The sequence below is a fragment of the Notolepis coatsorum genome (assembly GCF_963971535.1).
Source record: "Notolepis coatsorum genome assembly, chromosome: 4".
NCBI lineage: Eukaryota > Metazoa > Chordata > Actinopteri > Aulopiformes > Paralepididae > Notolepis > Notolepis coatsorum.
In genome coordinates, this window is record NC_140168.1 from 62,556,606 (window position 1) to 62,571,014 (window position 14,409).

A 14,409-nucleotide genomic window follows, 5' to 3' on the forward strand; every position below is an offset into this window, starting at 1 on the left:
ACCGTTCCTTACGTAATCAAGTCACAAAGTTAAATAAGGTGAGAAAAAGGGAATATTTTAAACCATGGTTATATGATGTGAGAAATGATGGTAAAAATCTATGGAATGTTTTAAATCAAATTATGGGTAGAAAATCCAATGTCTGTACACCTTTTGTTGAGTCATATGGAATTGTCCTAACCAAACCATGTGATATTGCCAACCATTTTAATGATTTTTATGCAAGTAAGATATCTCAGCTCAGGCAGGGAATGCACATCTCAAACAATACAAAATCAAATGACATAATTAAGAATATCATAATGAAAGATAAAGGGTGTACATTTGATTTTCAACAGGTTGAGGTTAGTGATATTGAAAGGTTACTCCAGGCTCTACCTGACAGCAAGTTAGCTGGCACAGACAACTTGGATAGTAAATTATTGAGAATTACTGCTACGATCATAGCAAGTCCAGTGTCATATTATTAATAGATGTATACAAGTGGGACTATGTCCAAAGATATGGAAGGAGGCTAAGGTTACTCCTTTACCCAAAGACTCCAAATCAGTTTTTAATGAGGGCAACTCCAGACCTAATATAGAAAATGTAATGTACATATACGTTGTATACATCTATTAATAATATGACACTGGACTTGCTATGATCGTAGCAGTAATTCTCAATAATTTACTATCCAAGTTGTCTGTGCCAGCTAACTTGCTGTCAGGTAGAGCCTGGAGTAACCTTTCAATATCACTAACCTCAACCTGTTGAAAATCAAATGTACACCCTTTATCTTTCATTATGATATTCTTAATTATGTCATTTGATTTTGTATTGTTTGAGATGTGCATTCCCTGCCTGAGCTGAGATATCTTACTTGCATAAAAATCATTAAAATGGTTGGTAATATCACATGGTTTGGTTAGGACAATTCCATATGACTCAACAAAAGGTGTACAGACATTGGATTTTCTACCCATAATTTGATTTAAAACATTCCATAGATTTTTACCATCATTTCTCACATCATATAACCATGGTTTAAAATATTCCCTTTTTCTCACCTTATTTAACTTTGTGACTTGATTACGTAAGGAACGGTACTTTTGTCTGTCATCTGCAGAACTGGAACACACTGATGCTTTTTTGGCTACAGTATGTCTCTCTCATTCATTAAAATTCATTAAAAGCTACTATCTATCCATGGGGCTGATTTGTTTCTGACATAAATAAGTCCAGTGCAACCTCTGGGTCATCCTCACAACATACCTCCTCCCAGTTTATACCCAACATTTCATTAATAAAACCTTCTACATTAAAACTCTTATATGACCGTGAGTGAAATTTCAGGGGAGCTCCCACAGACCGTAGTACAATATATACATACATGAAACACATATAACACTGTACATAACAGAATATTTTAAATAAAGTGCATGATGAGTGGTAACAGTGATTATCAAGTCCAGGTAAGTGCATGGTGCACGTGAGGGGACAGTCAATGAGCGTTTAACAGTCTGACTGCTTGGGGGAAAAAGCTGTTCTTAAATCTTTAACTCTTGGCATGTATGGACCGGTATCTCCTCCCTGAGGGAAGGAGCTGAAAGAGGTGATGTGCTGGGTGAGACTGGTCCTTGATGATACACTTGGAGCGGTGGAGGCAGCGGGAGGTGAAGACGGAGGTGATGTTTGATAGAGGAGTCCCGACAATCCTGCCTGCCGCCTTCACCACCCTCTGTAGAGCCTCTTGCTCTGCCTTTGTGCAGCTGGATAACCACACAGACTTCACACAGACTGTCTGTACAATACTGCTGTAGGCCTATAATACTTATGTAAATAAGTAAGGCAATTGAAATATATCTGCAGTACAGCTCAATACACACAATTGTTAAGGGGATGCAGACCAGAGAAAGACTTCCGTCTTGTTTACATCAGGGTCCCCCATTTTCAATTCATCATAAATGTACAGTTCCCTCCCCCTTGTATATATTTACTGTATGTCACAAATGTAACAGTACTGCATGGTCTGCATCCCCTTAACAATTGTGTGTATTGAGCTGTACTGCATTCTGCAATCTGTTAATAAAGTTTTCAATCAATCAATCAATAAATCAATAAATCAATAAATCAATCAATCAATCAATCGGTCACTGTACCCATTCTGCAATCTGTTAATAAAGTTTTCAATCAATCAATCAATCAATCAATCAATCAATCGGTCAGGTCACGTGTACCCATTCTACAATCTGTTAATAAAGTTTTCAATCAATCAATCAGGGCCTGTGGTCACGTGTACCCATTCGGCAATCTGTTAATAAAGTTTTCAATCAATCAATCAATCTGTTAATAAAGTTTTCAATCAATCAATCAATCAATCAATGAATCAATGAATCAATCAATCAATCAATCCCGCAGTGCAACGTGACCCAAATCATACGGCAATCTGTTAATAAAGTTTTCAATCAATCAATCAATCAATCAATCCCGCAGTGCAACGTGACCCAAAATCACGTCACCATAAAGTTTTCAATCAATCAATCAATCAATCCCGCAGTGCAACGTGCAACGTGACCCAAAATCACGTCACCAAAATCAGCCAATGGAAGCGAGGGGTTGCTATGTGCGGTGCTTGTATGTGCGGGGCTTGTAAGCGCTGGTCTGAAGGTCTGCAGCTGGATACTATTGGAGAAAGAAGGCATATAGAGGTGGGCGTGGTCAATAAGTTTATCCAGTCGCGCATGCGTATCAGTTAAATGATTCTTCCGTGTTGTACAACTGCACACACAGAAGAATGGATGCTGAAGTTGTCGATTTAAACCTAATAACTTCATAGACAGCGATCACCTGCACTGAGTAAGGATTTGTCACATGTTTTGGTTAATGTACTATTTCAAGTTGGTGGTGTGTTAGCTAGCTGCATATCTATTGTTGTCTCATCAGCTAGCTAGTCACTCAGATGAATTGAGATGTTGTTAGCCAGATATATATATGTAACGAGGCACTATATCAGTTACAATAATGTTTTTTTAGACATACTTTGATGTACCGTTAACATTAGCTACTTCGCAAACGTTGCCAGCTAAATCAGTTTAAATTGCTCTTTTGAATTGTCTTTAATGTTAGTTCTATATTAACGCTATAGCAGTTATTATGGCGTCTGCTATATGTCCGGTCAAATGCAATCAATAATGAACCCTGTGTTCGTGCGTCGCAGGTTCGCCATGGGGAAAGGCTGTAAGGTGGTGGTGTGTGGTCAGGCATCAGTTGGAAAAACGGCGATCCTGGAACAGTTGCTTTATGGCAACCACACTGTTGGTACGTTTAACAGATTGCAGAATGGGTACAATACAGTACGGCTCAATACACACAATTGTTAAGGAAATGCAGACAAGAGAAAGACGTTTGTTTTGTTTACATCAGGGTCCCCCATTTTCAATTCATAGTGACATTTATGACATACACAACATACATGACATTTATGACATACACTATGTTGATCACTGTAGGCAGCACTTTAGCTAGAGACGAACTGTGGATAATTCCTTTCACTTTATTAATTTAGCTAGTCTAATCTCTTTAAGTAGTCACTGGCCCAATCGGGACAGCACTTATAGGGCTCTTTATAGGGCATTTGCCCCTAAATTAGTAGCATGTGAGTAGGGAATTACATTAAACTCTGGTCATGAATATAAGCCTGCCCTTGTGTATGTATTATGGTATGGTCAGTGGAAGTTTCTGACGTACTGGCCTGATTGATAACCTCAGGCTGCCCAAGGAAAGAACGTTGTTTTTCAACATTTGCATTAGCCACACATAGCCAGGGTAACAGATTGAGCCAGTAGGGGGTTAAAGGTTAACAATTCTCCTCAGGGTAGTTTGATGACTGATATCAAATAATACTTATTGGGGCAGTGGTGGCTTAAAGGTTAGTAAAGCGAGCTTGTGACAGGAAGTCCACCGGTTCTGTGTTCCTTTCCGGAAGGAAAGCCTGGTCTTGTGAGGCTACTCTGTGACCTCTGTTGTGTTAAAGGAGCCAAGACTGTGAACTGTAGAAATTCAGATAGTAGTTTATTTTCTGTCGCCACAGAAAAGTATCCTCAGTTTACAATCAGAGACCAGTGAAACATGAGCGTCTGACCAAAAAAGTGAGAGCGAGCTCTGGTCAGACTTACAATAAATACACAGTTTGACATGACGACAAATTAATAACAGACATGACCAGAAAGGAAAACAAAGATGAGATTAGGGGTTTTGTCGTATCTGACACAAGATTGATATGAAGACAACTAGAAAAGAACAAGATGTGATTTTCTTGAACATGTCATATCTAAGTCAAGCTGTCCTGACCCTTGATTGATTGATTGAAAACTTTATTAACAGATTGCAGAATGGGTACAATACAGTACGGCTCAATACACACAATTGTTAAGGGGATGCAGACCCACTGGGCCCTATTCCCCGTACCTGGTTCAACTAAGTCGATCAAAAGTCCCATTATCCAGATTCAATTAACCCAATGTTTGAATCCGCGCTTTCCCTGTTCCTCGAACCCTGATTCAGTCTTGTTCATTCGAACCAGACTTGATACTCAGGATAACTGTGCGCGGCCGCCTCAGCTGAAAAGACAGCAGGTGTCGATCGCAGAAATCCTGATTTTCTAACGGCATTGATTGATTTAAAACTTTATTAACAGATTGCAGAATGGGTACAATACAGTACGGCTCAATAGCCTCGCCGACAAGTTAAATGCATAACCTATAGGCTAATTTTAAATCCCTCATTACCCCAATCAATCAGATTATATTTATTTAAATGTGCTGCTGGCAGTAGGCTTAATGGAATGAATAATCAAATGAGATCTTGCTAGCGAAAATAATTAGTTCAACTCTTTCAGAATAAGGATTAAAAACAAGCCCAAATAGTATATCTAATTGACACGAATTATATTATGAGGATATCTGTACTGTATGTGCTTAGGTATTATGTACTATATAAATACATGGTTCCCAAAGAGAGGCTTGGAGGGAGGCTTGCAGTTACACTATTAATCAGGTTTTAATCTGTTTCGGACATAATCCATACATGCATTGAATTGATTACCCTTTGGTTTATACCAGTGACACCTCATGTTCACCATCAGATAACAGTGCTTGAAAAGATAAATGCATTTTCTCAAATTCATTCGTCAAAAACGTCAAAGTCTCATTAAATTTATCAAGTCACGTCACGTCATCAAATCCATCAAACAGCGCATCTCCTCATATATTTTAAACCCAGTTACAATATCACAATAACGTGTGACACTGTCACAGTGACAGTGATACAATTAAACAATCCACAGATTCAGATTCCTCATAATTCATATCCACAATCCACGCATAGACACTATGCTCAAACAATCCGGGCGCTCCGTTAAGCAAATACACAGCGAAGAATATTAAACTAATCAGAGCCAAACGTCCGATAGGTTTCATTCATTAAAAATATCCCCACGGGATTCACATTTGCAATGATCCGTTTAGTCCATTATTGAAATAACTGTGTCGCGATCGCGAGCGCCGTATCCGTATAACTATGACGTGCATTATTTAGGACAAAGTACATTTAGTATCAGCATTTTAGGTCTATTATTTTACATTTCAAAAGCCCCCTCTAGGAAAACGAAGCACAAAAACATAATTCAGAATGGTATAATGGGGTCTACACTGTGATAATTATTTCAGGAAGCGAGCTGGCATTTCTTTGCGAGGGTGTGGCCATGGTTCATCCAGCTAACTGAACTAAACCCTGCTCCGGAGCAGGTTCAAACCTTTCGATCTGTTGCCATAGCAACTTAGAAAATCCGACGTCGGGGAACGGAAATGTCTGGCTTAAGTCAAGCTATGCTGAAAATTATCCGGCTAACTCAGTTAGCCAGGTACGGGGAATAGGGGAGAAAGACTTTCGTCTTGTTTACATCAGGTCCCCCATTTTCAATTCATAATGACATTAATCATGACATATGTAACATACAGATATATATCTTGACATTTATGACAATACATGACATACAGGTATACAGGTATACAGTACTGTTACATTTGTGACATACAAGATATGCAAATACAGTACTGTTAAACAGAGATCCTAACTGATAACATACGAGGGGGAGGAAACTGTACATTAGAAGGGGGTGGGAGGGGGGCGTTGGACATTTACGGGGGCCAGTTTTGAATTGCAGCCTCCAATGCATACGTGTGCGTGTGAACGTTTGCATGTTTCAACCACCTCTATATAACAGTGGGGGTCGCGGCACCGTTATTTGGGGGGTCGCGGCCTGAAAACTTTAGGAACGATGTATTTATTATATTACATGATACCTAAGCGCGCATATAGTACAGATAAGTATCTATTAATTTGTATCAATTAGATATACTCTTTATCTTTGGGCTTGTTTTTGTATACTTATTCTGAAAGAGTTGAAATAATTATTTTCGCTAGCAAGATCTCATTCGATTATCATTCCATTAAGCCTATTGCCAGCAGTTACATTTAAATAAATATAATCTGATTGATTGGGGTAATGAGGGATTTAAAATGTGCCTATAGATTATGCATTTAACTTGTCGGCGAGGCTATTGAGCCGTACTGTATTGTACCCATTCTGCAATCTTGTTAATAAAGTTTTAAATCAATCAATCAATCAATCAATGCCGTTAGAAAATCAGGATTTCTGTGATCGACACCTGCTGTCTTTTCAACTGAAGCGGCCGCGTGCACTTATCCTGAGTATCAAGTCTGGTTCGAATGAACGAGACTGAATCAGCGTTCGAGGAACAGGGAAATCCCGGATTCAAACATCGGGTTAATTTAATCTGGATAATGAGACTTTTGATCGACTTAGTTGAACCAGGTACGGGGAATAGGGCGGTAGGATTGCATCCAGCTCACTGATAAACTATCAAAACCTTAAGTTGTTTTAAGAACACCGTCAGACTGTCGCCTAGTGTCTTGACTAGTTTAACTAGTTAAAGCTTTGTACAGAGAAATATGCATTTAAACAGAGCTATGAACATGCCCAGTAAGCTGTACAATGATGTAATGAAGTAAAGTAAGTAAACTTTATTTGTATAGCACCTTTCTCAGATAAAATCACAAAGTGCTTCACAGAAGTAAAACATAGCAACATAGAGATGAACGCACTACACATAAAACAATTCTGACGCATCGTAAGCATAGGCATAGTTACAATTAAATAACTAAATATGAGTGCAACTAAAAACCTAAAAACAAAACAACAATTATAAATAAATAAACAACGTATACAACCAGGAATTATTTAAAAGCCTGTCTGAATAAAAACGTTTTCAACTGTTCCTTAAAAGTGGATAGGGAGTCAAGTGAACGCATAGAAAGGGGGAGGGTGTTCCAAAGGGTAGGGGCCATAAATTGGAAGGACCGGTCACCTTTTGTTATTAACCGGGTCCGTGGGACAACCAGGAGATTTTGGTGGGAGGACCTAAGTGCACGACTGGGGGAGTAGGGGCGCAGTAAATAAAAAATGTACACAGGGGATCTACCTTGGAGGGCTTTAAAAGTTAAAACAAGAATTTTAAAATGGACACGATAATTAATGGGGAGCCAATGTAGAGTGGATAAAATAGGGGTGATGTGGGCACGCCTACTTGTCCCAGTTAAAAGCCTTGCAGCTGCATTTTGAATGATTTGCAAGCGGTTTAGCACAGATTTATCCAGACAGGTAAAAATTGAATTGCAATAGTCCAGGCGTGATGAAATAAAAGCATGGATGATCATTTCCATTTCAGCTCTAGAAACAACAAATCTTAATTTGGCAATGTTTCTGAGCTGATAAAAACATGACCGTGTGAGCTGGTTGACATGGCTGTTAAAAGACAGAGAGTCATCAAAAATTACACCTAAGTTCCTCACATGAGGTTTGACACACTGACCTAAGGTCCAATAGAATTTTTTATAATGGGGATGATGTGGTCGGGAGCAATAATGAGGGCTTCTGTCTTACGGTCTTACTGAAGGAAATTATCAGCCATCCAGCTCTTGATGAAGACAACTGTGGCGACCCCCTGTGAATTCATCTGACCTGGGTGTTCTATACCTATCCTCAAGTCCTTTTACTGGCTCCCTGTCTCACTCAGGATCGAGCGCCTCCAGCGCCCAAGGACCAAACTCCGCACTATGGGAGATCAGGCTTTTTGCTCTTCCGCTCCCAGTCTGTGGAATGCTCTCCCTGACCACCTGAGAGCACCACATGCTATGTGTGGCTCATCTTTTTGTTGATTTTTATCTAGTTTTAGCTCCACACATTCTATGTTCTTTTACCAGTTTTAGCCCTTCTTATTTATTTTATGTTTTTTACTAGTTTTAGTGTTCTCACGAACAATAAACACTATGCAACAACCATCAAATGCACACAGCACACACATCCACACGCACACACTCAACAAACAACACACTGCAGCACCCACTCTCCACACTTTAGATCACCTAAACACACTTTATATTTATTGGTAAAGGATTTGCACTACAACTCGTACACCTTACTGTAAATTGTACCTAAATTGTACCTCATCCCATTTCTGCTTTGCACTATAATATTGTATATTAGTATATTGCATAGTATATGGTATGGTGACTCAGTTACTTCTAGTCTGCATCGAACATTGTACATATGTCTATACTGAACACTGGGACCTCTATTTTTACTTCTTTTTACATGCTACTTTATTTTATTTCATACTTATCTTGTCTAGCACAGTCTCTGGAGCGTAACAGTAAGAAGCATTTTGTATAAAAGTATTCTGTACTTCTGTATGACCACTATTAAAGAAACTTGAAACTTGAACTTACTCCTTACTAGCTTTAGTCTTGCTTATTTTATATTCTTTCTTCTTTTACTCTTGCTAGTTTTTATGTTCTTTTCAAATGTAGCGCTTTGAGATTTTCTCCACAACTATAAAGCGCACTACAAAAAATCAAATATATTATTATTATTATTCTAGGTTGTGAATCCAACGAGACCCAGGAGGACGTGTACGTGGCGTCGGTGGAGACGGACCGCGGCGTGAAGGAGCAGCTCCGGCTCTACGACACCAGGGGGCTTCACGATGGCCTGGACCTCCCCAAGCACTACTACTCTGTGGCGGATGGCTTCGTCCTCGTCTACAGCGTGGACAGCTTGGAGTCCTTCAAGAAGGTGGACGTCCTGAAGAAGGAAATCGACAAGTCCAGAGACAAGAAAGAGGTGTGGTCGAACGCTGTCCGTCTACTCTTGTTTTTAAAGGGGTAGTTGAGTTGTTTTTTAATAATAACTGGACTTGGAGAAGTCTTTATTCGGTATGCAGGCAGACACACATGCGATGGGCGGCACACACACAGGAAGACACACACATGCAATTAGTTGGGTCGCCGATGCGATTGAGTCTCTGCACTTGACCCATCCCGTCGTTCTTCCCCCCCAAGGGCAGCCGGGAGCAGATAGGGGCTGCGGCTTCGGGCCGCGCCCCGGGGACCAATCCAAGTGCTCCTGTCCGTCTTCGTCAGGGACGCGACAGCATTAGCGATCTGTTGTTTATGTTTTTCCATTGGATTTATCTTATCGGGGGGGGGGGGGGGCCCACCTGGGTACCACCTGGGTACCTGGCAACGCAACATGGTCCCCAAGCGGGAATCGAACCCTGGACCTTCTAGCTGTGTGTGCTAGCAGTGTGCCGCCGAAGCCTGTCCAGGTTTATTACGAATTTGGAGCTACTTCAGTATATCTGAGCAAGTTGGTATTTAATAAGCACTTGTGCCGGTGTTCTAGTTTTTCAGATATTATTAGCGTTTGTCACGGCTACAAGGCTGATGGGCATCGTGTCATAATGAGGCCACTTTTGGACATGTCGCCGTGTTAAAATGTGCAAAATGTTCAACAGTTTGGAATGGGGACCATGTACACCCAGGCACATGCAAATAACATGGAATACGATAAATTAATAAGAATATCCTAGTCAAGCAGATTCAGGAACAGCTTCTTTCCCTCAACTGTCATCTTCCTGAAGTCTGTACCATGATGACAGCCCCCCCCCATACCATATAAACTCTGAACTCAATTGCCTATATACCCTAGGCTGGCTCTGTTACCCATACTGTACGAACTTTGTTGCTTATACTCAAATTTATACCTACCTACTGCTTTCACTGTCTACAACTGCCCTACACTGTAATAATAATCATAACTACTTACCTCGTACTATAGTCTACCCATATATAACTGTATGATAGCATGTACAATATTGCTGTATATACTTTATATATACTGCATATATATCCATATGTCTGAATATACCTGCATATACCGTACTTTTCGCACTATAAGCCGCACCTGACTATAAGCCGCAGCAGCTAAATTGAATGATGTGTACATATATAAGCCGCACTGGACTATAAGCCGCACGTGTTTTAATGTTTAATTACCATATGTAATTAGCATTGGGACACAATACTGTCGGACAAATAACAAGAATTAACTCATTTACAAGTTGTATTAAGTTTAGCAAATAAGGGAACAGATAAATAACATTTCAATGCAGTCAAAAAAGCAATATTTTGATTTTAACATTTTCGGGTTTGGTCACGTTGAGTCACATATAAGCCGCACCGTTATATAAGCCGCAGGGTCGAAAAATGGGGGGAAAAGCCGCGGCTTATAGTCCGAAAAGTACGGTAATCCTTCTATATACGTACTTAATACTTATACACCTGCATATAACCCAGATAACTTGGATAGCATGTACAATAATGCTGCATATATATATATATATATATATATACACACATCTGTCTGTACATACCTGCATATAATCGTTTTTTTACACATCTGTAGATACTATATCTGTATTCAGGCATTTGTACTATATCTGTACATATCCCTTACCTCCTCTTACTAGTTACGCTGTTGGCCAGTATGACTTACTACCATAGTGTCTTTATACCTGTATCACTGTACATATTAATACTACAACTCTGTACTGTACATACATCTGATTAGCACTATTACCCAGTACTAATTTATATATTTTAAACCCAGTTTAATCACCTGTACATTGTATATTACTATTGCACTTTACTGTAACATTTGCACTCTGGTTGGATGCCAAACCTCTTTTCGTTGTACTGTACTTGTGCTGTATAATGTAACAAGTGGGGCGACAGTGGCTCAGGAGGTAGAGCGGTCGTCTGGTAGTCGGAAGGTTCCCAGTTTGATTCCCGCTCCTCCCGGGCAGCGTGGCGAAGTGTCCTTGAGCAAGACACTTAACCACTTAACCCCTAATTGCTCTCGATGAGCAGGTTGGCATCGCCTCTGCCCTCGGTGTGTGAGTGAATGTGAGGAACAAAATTGTAAAGCGCTTTGGATAAAAGCGCTATATAAAATGCACCATTTACAATTTATTTACCAATAAACTTGGGGGAAAAATGGCTAAGCGGTCTAAAACTCACCATGGTCGTATGGTCCTTTTTAACGATGTCCCGTCTACCATGTGCTTCCGACAGGTGACGGTCATAGTGCTGGGGAACAAGACGGACCTGCGAGAGCGCCGCCAGGTGGATCAGGAGGCGGCTCAGCAGTGGGCGCGTGGGGAGAAGGTGAAGCTGTGGGAGGTGAGCGTGACGGAGAGGAACTCTCTCATCGAGCCCTTCACCCTGCTCACCAGTCGCCTCACGCAGCCGCAGAGCAAGTCGGCCTTCCCCCTCCCCGGGCGCAAGAGCAAGGGCACGCCGTCCAACGACATCTGAGAAAGCCCGGGACGACCGTCCCCAACAACCCCCCTCCTCCTCCTCCCTACACAAGGGCTGTCCTCCGCTGAAGACATTCCTAGTCGACTAGGATTGGTTGACTAAGTTAATCGATTAGTTGATTTCAGTGACGAATCTGTAAAATAATGACTTTTCCCCCACATGCAACACTGTAGAAGGAGCTCTCTAAATTCAGTGCTTACCAGAGATGTGCGGAGGGGGCGACGGTGGCTCAGGAGGTAGAGCAGTCATCTAGTAATCTGGAGGTTCCCAGTTCGATTCCCGCTCCTCCCCAGCAGCGTGTCGAAGTGTCCTTGAGCAAGACACTTAACTTAACCCCTAATTGCTCCTGATTGTGCAGGTCGGCACCTTGCATGGTTGCCGTCTGTGTGTGAATGTATTGGTGAATGGGTAAAAATGTGAGGAACAAATTGTAAAGCGCTTTGGATAAAAGCACTATATAAATGCAGCCATTTATACATTTAATAATTTCTTTCAGGAAGTAACTCGAGGCTGTTGCCTGAATTCAGCAAAAAAATCAACTAATCGATTATAGAAAGTCTCGGTCGACTGTGACACAAACGGACAGATTTAACCCTTTCACTGCCACACGACAAAGGGTTAACCATCTGTAGTGTGGTAGTGAAAGGGTTTAATGGACTATGTGGGGACAGCCCTACCTTCCACCCCAGCACCGATACCGGTATAGGGAGTGTGAGCCAATGCAATATGCCAATAATATAGGGTTGTTTTTGTATCATAGAATTATTCCTCAGTCCTGAGATCTAATACCAAAAAAAGCATTTACCATGTCGGCAATCAAAAGCAAAGTGATTTGGTTTCTAACTATTTTCACACACACACACACACACACACACACACACACACACACACACACACACACACACACACACACACACACACACACACACACACACACACACACACACACACACACACACACAGAATTACATTAGATCTCACTACTGGAGAAGAAATTGATTATATGTCAAACCTTTTACTTGTTACTACTCTCACTCCAAAGATATACGTGTAGATATTGTTCCGGTAAAAGGTAATTGCTTCGGCTCTGTACTAGCAGCTGATTCAACCCTTTCACTACCACACTACCAAAGGGTTAACCCTTTCACTGCGACAATACATACGGTTAACCCTTCCACTACCACACTACAGAAGGTTAACCCTTCACTACCACACTACAGACGGTTAAGGGTTAAGAAAAGGGTTATGTTTGTTATTCTGATAGATCAGCAGTGAATAGGTGGTATTATTGGTGCATCCTAACCTGTGGCAGGGCTTATGCTAGTCCTTGTCATGATAATGGTCTTCTCCATCTCCAGCGCCTTTTCAAGTGAGGGAGGCTTGTAGTACTTACTAACTAGCGTATTGGCCCGGCAGCAATAATATTTAATAATGTACGATATCATACATGTATGTACGTCTGGCGTTAGTTACACTCTTTCATGCGTTTTGTTATTGTCGCGACTATATTCTGAAAACGTGTAGCTGTAGGCCTCTCTTTTAACATTTAGAGATGTCGAGTGTTAGAAAAAAATATATTTATTTTGTACGTAATTTATTTTTGTCACTTTAATAGAACCACATTCCTAGACTTGAGAAGCGTAAAGGTAGCGGGTGAAGCAATGTGAAGCGCAAACTGTACTGTTTTAATGTGTTCCTCTGGGAACCTAGTAATACGTGTAATTTAATCTGCTGCTAGGGCTACTAACAGAATCGTGTTAGGTTGACCATCCTCACTGATAATACAGTAAGCTATTTAATCATGTAACCTTTTTAAAAATGGTTTTGTCTTGTTTACTTTTCTCCTGCTCTTGTTGTAATGTACTTTTTTTTTTTTTTTTTTTTACTTTGCCAAGGACTGACGATGCACTAAAATAAAATGTAGCCTCTTGATACCTTTCGATATGGTTTCTTCTAGATTTTTACCGGCAGTGTTGTAGTACTCAAGTCTTGAGTCCTGGACAGATTTTCTTGACTTGGACTTGAGCACTGATGACTCAGACTTGGACTCGAGCATTGATTGCAGTGTTTCCCCTATATGCATTCAGCAGCAGCGCTTCAGCTTAGGACCGCCGCTGCTATGAACTAGACCATTAAAAAAGATTTATAAAAAAAAAGGCTGCAGGGAGAAAGCACTGCAGTCTGGTCGATTTTGTGTTTTGAGCACAAAGTTCATCATAGATCTAGCCTCTTTATTTTGCTCTCAAAGTGCACCAGATTGATGCATTTACGGTAACTTTAAAATGTAACAAAAAAACTGCTTGCCCCCGGACCCCCCTAGAGGCACAGCAACGCTGCTGAATATTTTTTCAGGGGAAACACTGGATTGCATTTGGACTCTGAAGGTGCAGAAGAGGACTTGGACTTGTTAATTGATAAATATTTATTTTACATTTATTTTGTAATAGGCCCTAATAATTTGGCTTAAGATATTGATGGCTATATTAATACTGTAACATTATTTAATTTTGTGCAAGGGCAGACGCGTGTGTTCCACCGGGGTCAGCCCTATGTTCCCACAGCCCAATGGTCACACAGCCCTATGTTCCCACATTTCTAAGATTTCTCAAAATGAGGCCCTATGTTCCC

At 40.6% G+C, this 14,409-nt stretch overlaps 1 protein-coding gene across 1 annotated transcript; it reads left to right on the forward strand.

Annotated features, from left to right (window-relative positions):
* The first annotated feature begins 2,757 nt into the window (after window positions 1–2,757).
* Window positions 2,758–13,699, forward strand: nkiras1 (NFKB inhibitor interacting Ras-like 1). Its single transcript, XM_084312836.1, has 4 exons — window positions 2,758–2,838; window positions 3,200–3,300; window positions 9,003–9,244; window positions 11,536–13,699. The coding sequence occupies exons 2-4, from the start codon at window positions 3,207–3,209 to the stop codon at window positions 11,776–11,778; spliced, it is 579 nt and encodes a 192-aa protein (XP_084168962.1). The 5' UTR covers window positions 2,758–2,838; window positions 3,200–3,206; the 3' UTR covers window positions 11,779–13,699.
* Window positions 13,700–14,409: the final 710 nt, after the last annotated feature.